This window comes from Brachyhypopomus gauderio, unplaced genomic scaffold (assembly GCF_052324685.1).
Source record: "Brachyhypopomus gauderio isolate BG-103 unplaced genomic scaffold, BGAUD_0.2 sc91, whole genome shotgun sequence".
NCBI classification, from domain to species: Eukaryota; Metazoa; Chordata; class Actinopteri; order Gymnotiformes; family Hypopomidae; genus Brachyhypopomus; species Brachyhypopomus gauderio.
In genome coordinates, this window is record NW_027506912.1 from 940,208 (window position 1) to 952,958 (window position 12,751).

At 41.0% G+C, this 12,751-nt stretch overlaps 1 protein-coding gene across 1 annotated transcript in view; it reads left to right on the forward strand.

The window, feature by feature from the left end:
- The window catches only part of LOC143494169 (uncharacterized), a 30,864-nt gene extending 24,286 nt beyond the window's left edge, over positions 1 to 6,578 (forward strand). The window contains exon 3 of the mRNA XM_076992258.1: positions 603 to 6,578. Within this exon, the coding sequence (XP_076848373.1) occupies positions 698 to 3,061 (2,364 nt within the window). The 5' untranslated portion in view covers positions 603 to 697 and the 3' untranslated portion in view covers positions 3,062 to 6,578. The remainder of the gene's footprint in view (positions 1 to 602) is intronic.
- The last annotated feature ends 6,173 nt before the right edge of the window (positions 6,579 to 12,751 follow it).

Genomic DNA, 12,751 nt, shown 5'->3' on the forward strand with positions numbered 1-12,751 from the left:
AGTTGTTCATTCATATGTGACTTTCAAGCAAATGCACAGCAACTTACTAATTCATCACACTACACGTACAAATACGTACGTACAAAAAATGTCCTTTGTGGATCATGTGACTTATTGGACACTTTTAGCAGGAGTGATTTCTAAAGAGGCACATTAAGTAATCGTGTGCACAGGTGAATTTTCTGTGATATGTTGGTGCTGCCCATAGATTAATTCTCTGATGCACAATAATTTAAAAGATCAAATCACACTGCTGGAACTCATAAGGAGCTTCAACAGACCAAAGCAGCTCTGCAGCACCATGAGAGAGAAAGGAAGGAAAAGAACAACTTTGAAAATAAAGTTGATGAACCCTACAAAATAAAAGTCCCTATAGACTGGCACATAGAGTGGCACTGAACCAGAGAGAGACACGTAATCACAACATACACAAGTGTTTTCATTTTAGTGAAGTAATGAAGCCTAGCACTTTCTCCTGATGGTCTTTAAAATGAATGTCTTTAGAATTAATGTCTTTAGCGTTATGCAGAACCCAAACGGTTCTTTGTCATGACTGTTTCATCTTCATCTCACAATGAATTTACAATGTCTTTTTCCTCTAGGAATTAATGCTGTACACTTTCCTCAACACGTAAACTTTACCTACATAAACACATTTATCTGTGAGGAGTATGTCAGACTGCTGAAATCAGTAAACATGGAAAAGGAGAAAAGCTACAACTGCTTAAAGTGTGGAAAGAGTTTTACAAAACACAGTAATCTCCAGAAACACCAGCGCATTCACACAAGAGAGAAGCCATATCACTGCTCAGAGTGTGGGAAGAGTTTTACTACACAAAGAAATCTCAACGAACACCAGCGAATTCACACAGGAGAGAAGCCATATCACTGCTCAGAGTGTGGGAAGAGTTTTACTACACAGAGTAGTCTTCAACTGCACCAGCGCATTCACACAGGAGAGAAGCCATATCACTGCTCAGAGTGTGGGAAGAGTTTTACTAGACGGAGTAGTCTTCAACTGCACCAGCGCATTCACACAGGAGAGAAGCCATATCACTGCTTAGAGTGTGGGAAGAGTTTTATTAAACACAGTCATCTCAATGAACATCAGCGCATTCACACAGGAGAGAAGCCATATCACTGCACAGAGTGTGGGAAGAGTTTTACTAGACAGAATAGTCTTCAACGGCACCAGCGGATTCACACAGGAGTGAAGCCATATGACTGCTCAGTGTGTGGGAAGAGTTTTACTCAACAGAGTAATCTTCAACTGCACCAGCGCATTCACACAGGAGAGAAGCCATATCACTGCTCAGAGTGTGGGAAGAGTTTTACTACACAGAGTAGTCTTCAACTGCACCAGCGCATTCACACAGGAGAGAAGCCATATCACTGCTCAGAGTGTGGGAAGAGTTTTACTACACAGGAAAATCTCAACGTACACCAGCACATTCACACAGGAGAGAAGCCATATTACTGCTCAGAGTGTGGGAAGAGTTTTACTAGACAGAATAGTCTTCAACAGCACCAGCGCATTCACACAGGAGAGAAGCCATATGACTGCTCAGAGTGTGGGAAGAGTTTTACTACACAGAGAAGTCTTCAACTACACCAGCGCATTCACACAGGAGAGAAGCCATATCACTGCTCAGAGTGTGGGAAGAGTTTTACTAAACACCGTCATCTCCAGCAACACGAGCGCATTCACACAGGAGCGAAGCCATATCACTGCTCAGAGTGTGGGAAGAGTTTTACTAGACAAAATAGTCTCAACGAACACCAGCTCATTCACACAGGGGAGAAGCCATATCACTGCTCAGAGTGTGGGAAGAGTTTTACTACACAAAGAAATCTCAACGAACACCAGCGAATTCACACAGGAGAGAAGCCATATCACTGCTCAGAGTGTGGGAAGAGTTTTACTAGACAGAAAAGTCTTCCACGGCACCAGCGCATTCACACAGGAGTGAAGCCATATCACTGCTCAGAGTGTGGGAAGAGTTTTACTCGACAGAGTCATCTCAATGAACACCAGCGCATTCACACAGGAGAGAAGCCATATTACTGCTCAGAGTGTGGGAAGAGTTTTACTACACAGAGAAGTGTTCAACTGCACCAGCGCATTCACACAGGAGAGAAGCCATATCACTGCCCAGAGTGTGAGAAGAGTTTTACTACACAAAGAAATCTCAACGAACACCAGCGAATTCACACAGGAGAGAAGCTATATCACTGCTCAGAGTGTGGGAAGAGTTTTACTACACAGGGAAGTCTTCAACTACACCAGCGCATTCACACAGGAGAGAAGCCATATCACTGCTCAGAGTGTGGGAAGAGTTTTACTACACAGGGAAGTCTTCAACTACACCAGCGCATTCACACAGGAGAGAAGCCATATCACTGCTCAGAGTGTGGGAAGAGTTTTACTACACAGGGAAGTCTTCAACTGCACCAGCGCATTCACACAGGAGAGAAGCCATATCACTGCTTAGAGTGTGGGAAGAGTTTTATTAAACACAGTCATCTCAATGAACACCAGCACATTCACACAGGAGAGAAGCCATATCACTGCTCAGTGTGTGGGAAGAGTTTTACTACACAGAGTCATCTCAACGTACACCAGCGCATTCACACAGGAGAGAAGCCATATCACTGCTCAGAGTGTGGGAAGAGTTTTACTACACAGGGAAGTCTTCAACTACACCAGCGCATTCACACAGGAGAGAAGCCACATCACTGCTCAGAGTGTGGGAAGAGTTTTACTAGACAGAGTAGTCTTCAACTGCACCAGCGCATTCACACAGGAGAGAAGCCATATCACTGCTCAGAGTGTGGGAAGAGTTTTATTAAACACAGTCATCTCAATGAACACCAGCGCATTCACACAGGAGAGAAGCCATATCACTGCTCAGAGTGTGGGAAGAGTTTTACTAGGCAGAGTAGTCTTCAACGGCACCAGCGCATTCACACAGGAGATCAAACAAAATACACACAGGAGAGTTTCAGAGCAAATAAAATAAATGACGGGAATAACATGTATTATTTGAAGCTTGCATGTTAATGTTGTGACCCTGAGTGCATGTAGTCTTGGTGAAGGTCGTAGTGATCTGTGGGATGTTAATGTTGTGACCCTGAGTTCATGTAGTCTTGGTAAAGGTCGTAGTGATCTGTGGGATCAGCATTTGAGTTTTCAACCCATCTGTCATTTTCTCCAGTTGTTTATACATTGTTATTTATCAGTGACAGACAATATGAGATCAAATAAACATTTTACTAAAACGTTATGTTGGTGTTTATGGGAAACTATGCTATACTGCTCAGTGTGGGGAAGTCCGATGCTTCTAGCTCCAGTTCTAGCTAACTGTACATTTTCTGTAGTGCACTAATACTGCACTGTATTAGTACAGAATGACGCAGGCTGGACTACATGTGATCTGCAATAAACAGTAGTGGGAGACACTGAGCACAGACGTTTGAACGTTTCCTCATCAGTCTGAATGATTTTAGTTTCCTTATGTTTTCATTCTCCATGGCCAGCAGGCTAACTGGAGTATTCACATGCATCAGTGTCCCTGCTTGGTTAAGAATGATGTCAGTTTGTTAGTGTAAATGTGGATCGGCAAATAAGAGATAGTAGTTGGTAACTGGAACATGACAAACATTACTGGATAACAATACAGTGGTGAATATATACGAAAAGCCACATATACAAATATGCCCCGTACCCCCAAAAATGTTTTGGTACCTCTGGGGATTCTAGGGGTGCCACCAGGGGCACATGAGCCGTAACAGGTCCTATTGAGCACTGTATTGATGTAGAGTCTTGTTAGCAGGTCGGTGCTGCATTGTACAGCCACAAACACTCGTCCGCTGGTCTTTGATGTACACTGTACCGCTACAGATTTGGAGCAGCGAACTGTAGGCTTGTACTGAACAGCCATATTAACGTCCTGCTGCTCTGTCCTTGTAGCAGGTCTCTTAGTAGTTGGGGCTGTGGTAACCTTCTTGGGAACTGGTGCCAGTGCTGAGACTTCCTCTCTGAGTGCTCTGGAAAATGAACTACCTCGGGAGCAGAGAATGCACCAAATTCAAAATCATCAACAGTGGATCCACTCTTGCCAAATCGTGCTCTAAGAAGTTCAAAAACCCATCGAGGGTGTTCATTTCCTCTCTCGGATGAGACAAGGACAAAAAAAAAATGGTCTGCTCTGGAGAACGAACCCCTCCAAATTATTCTCCTCATTGAACTCGTGGGAGGGACAAATCGAGGAGGGTAGCTCAAACGGTTCACCATCCTTAACCTGTTTAATCAAGTCCTCAGACAAGATACGTATTGGAAGATAACCGTAATCCTCTTCCTGATAATGCCTCACCTCGTAAAGCTCCCTCACTGTCCTTTAATGGTGGATTATTCTGTGACGTGGTGGGTGTTGCTCAATCACGAAGCAAACACAGTCTCTGAGGTGATTGGTTTTTTAACAAATGTGTTTTACTTTGAACATACAGGGTTGCACACAAATTGACAGTAGACACAAACAACACGAACACAATGAGGCATGATAACAGAACTAACAGGCTAACAGATATGACCAACTAATCATTAGACATAAAGACAAGACAACTAGTGATGTCAAGCTCGAAACGCGAAATTGAACTGAATCGATTAATTTGAATCACGGTGTTCCGAAACACTGTTTCGAAGTCCGTATTAAAAGGGGAAAGTCACGTGACTGTTCCAAAAACAGGTTTTGTTACGTCACGCAGTTTCGAATCGTTTCCCACATTTTAGTCCGCACTTAAGTTCAAGCAGCTGGTCTGAGATCAGAATGTTTACTAATTACTTGTTATCAGTTGTGATTACAACAGATTACTTGTAATGTTTAATAAATAAAAGATTACACAAGCATTTCCCTACCTTGCAATGTAAAATTAATAATGTCTTAATGAAAAATACATCTTAATGACATAATTAAAACAACCCTGTTTTCATGACTAAAATTTATTTAGGAACATAATATACTAGGGGTGGGAATCGTTTACTATCTCACGATTCGATTCCGATTTTGAGGGCCACAATTCAATTCAAAATCGATTTTCGATTCAAAACGATTTTCGATTAAAAAAACGATTTGATTTATAAAAATTTCTGCTTAAGTCTATAAAATCTGCATGATCTACTACAGTCTGCTTTGCAAGACAGAATGACAAATACAGAAAATAAAGTGTCTTTCACATTTAATTAACAAAAATAATGTGCTTTGGTAAAATAAAATGCTTTTTGTTGTTACCAAAATTCTTGAGCTTCATTTTACAAGCTGTCAGGGCTGGCTCGGATGCTGTTCCCCCAGCCGTGGCTAGGGGCACCAGAGTCAGTCCCAGACTATACTGGCGTAACCGTACGTTCTCAGCCAGTCTCTGATTTCTCTGTGATTGCTTCTCGTTTGAAGGTGTCTCGCCACCTCTCTGTTATGCTTTTTCTTTACTTATCCGAGTATCTATCTCCTGCGTCGCTTCCTGACTTATCTCAAGTTTTCCCAATCCTGTATGTCTTCCTATCCGTTTTGCCTTTATTTTTGGGAAGGGTTTTATTTTGCTGTGGCGTTTTTTGCCAATTACTTCTTCTGGTGTCCTTGGTTTCGTTTTCGCGTTGCATTTATCCGCGCTGTTTTTTAGTTACTGTTGTTGTTTTGTTTCTTTCTCCCATCTCACTACGGTTAACTGTTATTTTTCCCGTGTTGTATTTTGCACATTGTTTTTAGTTTCTATTTGCTCCATGCCCTCATGATTTTGGTTTCTATTCTCTTGCGTGTTAAGTCTCCCGTGTTGTTTTGTTTGTTCGTTCTGGGTCGCTGTGCGCGTTTCCCTCTCGCTAATACATGTGACGAGTGTCAAATGTATTGCTTTTGCGAGCCAGCACTTGGGTCCACCCTTCTCTATATTATTTCACGCTGTGCGTACGTTCCCGTGCTCACCGCGTTACACACGCCTTGCACAAGTGCTACATACATTGTGTCCAGTTCGGTCTTCCCTGGCATTCGTAAATACCAAAATGAACCTATATTTTTGCCTTAAATGTAGAGAAAACAGAAACAGATTAGATTAAATTTAACTTTTTTAATCCCAGAGGGAAAGTCGGTTATATAAATATAGAAAGATTAACTGAATCTGACGTCCAAAACACAACAGACTGCACCACAAACGATCACCATAATTTTTACTTTCACAATAAGTTTCACTATAATATTCACCATCACCTTACAATAACCCAGATGATTAAATACCAGAACTAAATGAGACACAGCTGAAGGGGAAGTAACACTGGGCATGACTGAACAGACTAAAAAGTGATACATGATTGACAGGGAGGCGGGGCTAAACATGACACCCTCCTTAAAATCTCAGCATCACCTCTATTCCGTGACCTACAGAAAGCATGGACTATACTTGCTTGCAAAGTGAACATACAAGTTACTGTGTGTTTTGGATTCCTGTAAAAATATTAGGCCTGAAATTTCAATGTGTTTCAATAATTTAACTAGTTTTGAATGTGACGAAAGCTGATGTGAAATGTGCATAAATGTTTTAACTGGGACTCCATGGAAACCATAGTGGTGTTTTTGACTCTTCTGAAAGTCTGTAAATGCTCTAGAGACAGATTAAAAGCAATTCTACACAAACAGACCTTTTAGTGTTTTGTTTTTTTCTTTAGTTTGTTACACTCGCATCACACTTGAATGTCTTGAACATATAACAATCGAAACATTACTTGGTAGCAACTGAAAATAAATACCACTTTGCATTTATACAGTATGAATTACACTGTATTGTGAATGCATTATGATACTTCCCCTAGCTATGTCTCCAATAGCCTACATTGACTTTACATTCCATCTATTTAAAGAAACTGGTCAAATGTTGGATGAATACAGATCAGCACACCAGGACCAGGTACTTTATTACTTTTCTGAGTGAGAATAATGCTGCAAACCTGATGGAAAATATGCTGAGATAACCAAACAGATCTGACACACTCACACTTCCTCCACAAATATCAGTCAGTTGGGGAAAGAGGAACAGGGACGTCCACTCTCTTCCAGGGTCTTGCTGGGTGTCCCATATGAAGACAGAATGTGATGGGAGATCACAGAGATGAAAGAAAACAAAACTGAGTCTCAGACATGAAGAATTTAAGGCATTTTCCCCACTGTTTCCAAATGTTTATCTGAAGTGACAAACCCAGATGTGTATCATCACTATGTTGCTGAAACAATGTGTTTACACCAGAGTCAGTGAAAGCTTACTGCAATTTGGATGCTTATAATTACTTTCTCAGTGGAAAAGTTGGGAATATTTGTTCCTATAGTGCAGAGGGCATCAGAATTGTATATGGTGAAGTTGGAGAAACCTGCCAAACATGTCACTATTTCTAAAACACACTGTTTATTAAGGAGTGGGGGGTTGTTTTGTTAAACTCTATATTTAATCATATATTTTCTATGGTTTAAATATCGCTCTGCTTTGCTCTTTCTTGACCACGATGCACTTAGGCTTCAAGTTCAAGTCAAAGTCAAATTTATTTATATAGAGCTTTTCACAACACACGTTTATGGAGAAGATTCCGTGCCTATTCGAAATGTAATCACTACTAGGCAAAAATGGAAATGCAATCCACAAAATGCATTGCTTTTCCATACAAACATGCAGAATACGTGCCACAATGAAATGCAAAAGCACTATTACATTACATTTCAATGCACTTTATCTCTTTATTGAAAAACAATACACAAGAATTACCATTCAAAACCAAAACGCTGAATTTGTGCCAGAATTGAATATAATACAGCTCGAAATGTAATCACGGCACCGAGGTATTGCTTTTCACCGTACATAAATGTCTCCTTTAAATGTAATGATCACGAGATTGATTTAAACACTGATGTGATGAAAACATGCCACAATGAAAAGTAAAAGCTCCAGTGTGTGTGGATTTGTATTTAAAGAAAGAAACGCTGAATTCGTGCCAGAAGCCACCTTGAAATGCAATCGACTGAACGTCATTGTATTCCACTGTGTGTCTCTGCGAAGCTGTGTTCGTGTCAGAATGAAATCTAATCACTGTCCAATAGGAACGCTCGCCTGAATTTGGGGCGGGGCTTAGACTCCAATCAGAAGCAATCGCTCGTAGTTGGACTTGAAAGCAGCAGAAATCTCTTTTCACGACAGAATAAAAGAGGAAATAAACAGTCTAATTAGACAAATTGAGGCTGGTGCAGTTACAGACGACTACGTGCTTAACTTAATTAAGCTGAAGGTGCTGGACAATATTGAAAATGGACCTTGAAAGTGTCGTACATGTGCTTGAATTCCACCTTGTAAAGGTGGATGAACCCTGCAAACAGCGCTGAAGAGCGGACCGTGACCTCCACCTGCCACAGCGGAGCCCCCGCGATTGCTACCCGTATTTTCCAGATTATAAACGCTACTTATTCCCTCACGCTTTGAACCATGTGACTTATAATGAGATGTGGCTTTTCTGTAGATGTTCCTTCACCCGTCAGGGGTGGAACAGAAAGTTAATCAGGTGGTAGGACAAAGTTGTAAATCAAAGAAGAAAGTGCTCATTTTCATTTAACTCATGCAAGCAGCAGGCACGACGGAGAATTTTTTCCAAACGAACGTGTTGTGCCAAATTCCGACGCCCCTCATTTGCACACGCATAAAAACGCTACAGATGATATTCCGGAGTTATAAGTATAAGTAACCAACTTCAGCCGCCGAATAAGGAGCTGCGAATAAGTAACCAAACGAATCTCAAACTGCGAAGATTGTGGAGTGTAGTGGAGTGTTGTGTACGATAAGCCCATCTCGGCAACGCGATCGCTCTCTCTCACGCTGTACGCACGAGAACATTGTTCGTTTTTTCTATACTGTATTAATGATCAAAGTATCTAAATCTAGGGTCACGCTTAAGGACGAAAGCTGCTTTACGATGGACATTTCAGTCTCTAAACCCATCGTTAAGCGGGGACTCATTGTACATTTAACTGAACTGATCAGTTTCTGAACGGTGCCTGACAGTTCAGAGTTCATGCCTGTAAGGTCTTTCGGCCGGTGTTGTGTTGAATTAGTTTATCCGCGCATAAAGACGCTACAGATTATATTGTCGATTTATGTTTCTATGCATAAATAAGAGCTAGACTTTAATTATCCATCACAGTAAACGGCACCACATTATCTATGGCCAAAGCCACACTGGCTCGTGTTAATTATTTTAAATAAAATACACACTGGCTCTACGAGGTTCACCTCTGACCACGACTTTGCAGTATTTACAGCAGTATTATGTCTAAATATCTAGTTAGGACAAAACTAAAGTGCTCAATGAACTAAGTTAAAATCACTGTAACTCCGGAATATCATCTGTAGCGTTTTTATGCGTGTGCAAACGAGGGGCGTCGGAATTTGGCACAACACGTTCGTTTGGAAAAAATTCTCCGTCGTGCCTGCTGCTTGCATGAGTTAAATGAAAATGAGCACTTTCTTCTTTGACTTACAACTTTATCCTACCACCTGATTAACTTTCTGTTCCACCCCTGACGGGTGAAGGAACATCTACAAAAAAGCCACACCTCATTATAAGTCGCATGGTTCAAAGCGTGAGGGAATAAGTAGCGGTTTATAATCTGGAAAATACGGGTAGTAATCGCGGGGGCTCCGCTGTGGCGGGTCGAGGTCGCGTTCCGCTCTTCAGCGCTGTTTGCAGGGTTCATCCACCTTTACAAGGTGGAATTCAAGCACATGTACGACACCTTCAAGGTCCATTTTCAATATTGTCCAGCACCTTCAGCTTAATTAAGTTAAGCACGTAGTCGTCTGTAACTGCACCAGCCTCAATTTGTCCAATTAGACTGTTTATTTCCTCTTTTATTCTGTCGTGAAAAGAGATTTCTGCTGCTTTCAAGTCCAACTACGAGCGATTGCTTCTGACTGGAGTCTAAGCCCCGCCCCAAATTCAGGCGAGCGTTCCTATTGGACAGTGATTAGATTTCATTCTGACACGAACACAGCTTCGCAGAGACACACAGTGGAATACAATGACGTTCAGTCGATTGCATTTCAAGGTGGCTTCTGGCACGAATTCAGCGTTTCTTTCTTTAAATACAAATCCACACACACTGGAGCTTTTACTTTTCATTGTGGCATGTTTTCATCACATCAGTGTTTAAATCAATCTCGTGATCATTACATTTAAAGGAGACATTTATGTCAGAAATACCGTACGGTGAAAAGCAATACCTCGGTGCCGTGATTACATTTCGAGCTGTATTATATTCAATTCTGGCACAAATTCAGCGTTTTGGTTTTGAATGGCAATTCTTGTGTATTGTTTTTCAATAAAGAGATAAAGTGCATTGAAACGTAATGTAATAGTGCTTTTCCATTTCATTGTGGCACGTATTCTGCATGTTTGTATGGAAAAGCAATGCATTTTGTGGATTGCATTTCCATTTTTGCCTAGTAGCGATTACATTTCGAATAGGCACGGAATCATCTCCATACACGTTGTCACAAAGCAGATTTACAATCGTTTGGGTCCAGATCCCTAATGAGCAAGCCAAAGGCGACAGTGGCAAGGAAAAACTCCCTATGATGGTGGGGATTAGGAAGAAACCTCGGGTGGACCAAGACTCAAAAGGGAACCCATCCTCCATTGGGCGGCCCGTTAACACAAGTTCATGGTCATAGGGTGGTTCCACAGTTCTACAGTCAAGGCTCCTGTTCCTCGGCCAAGTAGCCACAGTTCCCTCGGTGCAGGCGATGGGCCTCAGGCAGGAGCCAGCACCAACACGACCCCCAACGGCAACGGCACATCCAACCCCGGCATTAGCATATCCACCGGCAAGCCAGACCATCCCCCAGGTGCCTGCAGGTGCCTGTATCTAGGGGTGTATTCAACTAAGGATTTTCATAGTCAAATCTGATTCGTCAGCTTTTCCCTTTAGTCGACTAATAGTCTAATCGGGTTTATTTTTCTTTTTTTTATTTAGAGCACCTTAAACGGGATCTCGTTCTCATTCAGGACTTTTTTCCTCTTCAAAGTAAAAACCTAAAACACTTAGATAAATGAATAAACACGGTAGGTTGGCTTTATTCAGCTTTTTTTACTTATTTATTTTTTAATTAAACGTTAGAGAACATTAACCGTTAGTGCGCAGTGCGCATATCGAACTGTCAGACAGGCACTGTGCAAAATGTCAAAAATATTTTAAATAAAATATGCCTGCCTGAAAATATTAAAAAATTGCCACACAACAGCAAAAAAATACAAGGAAAGGTTCAAGTAACCAAGGGGCTATTCCACAAAGCGAGCTAACTCAGTAAGCCGGGCTTTTTAAGACAAGCCTGGCTCATTTTGCTCAAATTCGGTTCCACGAAAGAAGCTAGACTTGAGCCTCGCTCAGTTACTACAGCAACATATACGTTTGAACTAACCTGCTCCGTACCAGGCTAGAGTTGAGGCTTAGCTTAGCGGGACCGATTCTATTGGCTGAGCAGCGTGATGACAGTCTCGCCATCCGGGAAACTGAATTGAGGAACAAGGTTCCGCTGCAGTTCTATCCATTAAATTGCTGTGGATGTAGCATATAATATAACATCTTTATACATTTAATTGAGTACTGTAATTATTAGTTTGGAATGATTGCAGGTTATTTTTATCAAAATTTAATAATTATATTTCCAAATGCAATTTATATTTCGATCTTAAGAGTACATATTCATTGTTAATCAGTGAGGTTTCTGCACATTTTAATGTATTGGTTTAATCTTCACAAATTCAGGTCAGTGTAAAATGGAATACAGTGTCTAATCGCAGTTATGGTGCAGAAACATACATTAGTATAAACTCTATATCACAAAAAATACAATTCTTTGTACCTGAGTATTAATAATTATTAATACTGAGTAATTTAGGTGAAGATACTTTTAGGTATATATTTATCCCCATACTTCCTCTTTTGTGTTCAGATTACAAGCAAATCATATCACTCTGCAATTTATATATGTTCAGTATAAATAATGTAAATGTGTGGTTAACTTAATGGTGCAAAAAGGAAATGGACACAGACAACTACCTTACCAAGAGTTTCATACAGGTGATACAAATAATCCAAAATGTAGGCTATAAAAGAGCAGCTAACAGTGAAGGCTGAAGGCTGATTGACCATGGCATGCCCATTTGTAGAGAATCCAGTAGATGAGGGAGCGTGTATAGTGCACAGAGCATTCATGCTACCAGCTCCAAGGTCATTCCAGGACAAGACAGATCCACTGGGCTTTCCTGGATGACTACTTATTTGTTCAGAAGACACAGTATTATATATCTTTGTAAATTACTGGGGCCATATATTGAGAAGACCACTAGACGTAGTAAAGCTCTTACCAAACCCCAAACGGTCTGTATCGCTTTGTGCTTCTTTGCCAGTCGTGCATTTCTGTACAGCGTTGGGGATGCATAACATCTTAGTAAGGCAACGGTCTGCCGCGAAATTTGAAAGGTTTACCTTGCGCTTAAGCGTTTCCTTAATATATTCATCAAATTCCCTGGTCACAGAGGCATCCTTCCCATCTTTTTCAGAACAGCTGGCATGTATTCATGAGAAGTAGTGTTGGTTTGATCAGTAACTTGGAGTCAATAAATAAATCAAATTTTATTTATATAGCGCTTTTTACAACAGTTCACAAAGCAGCT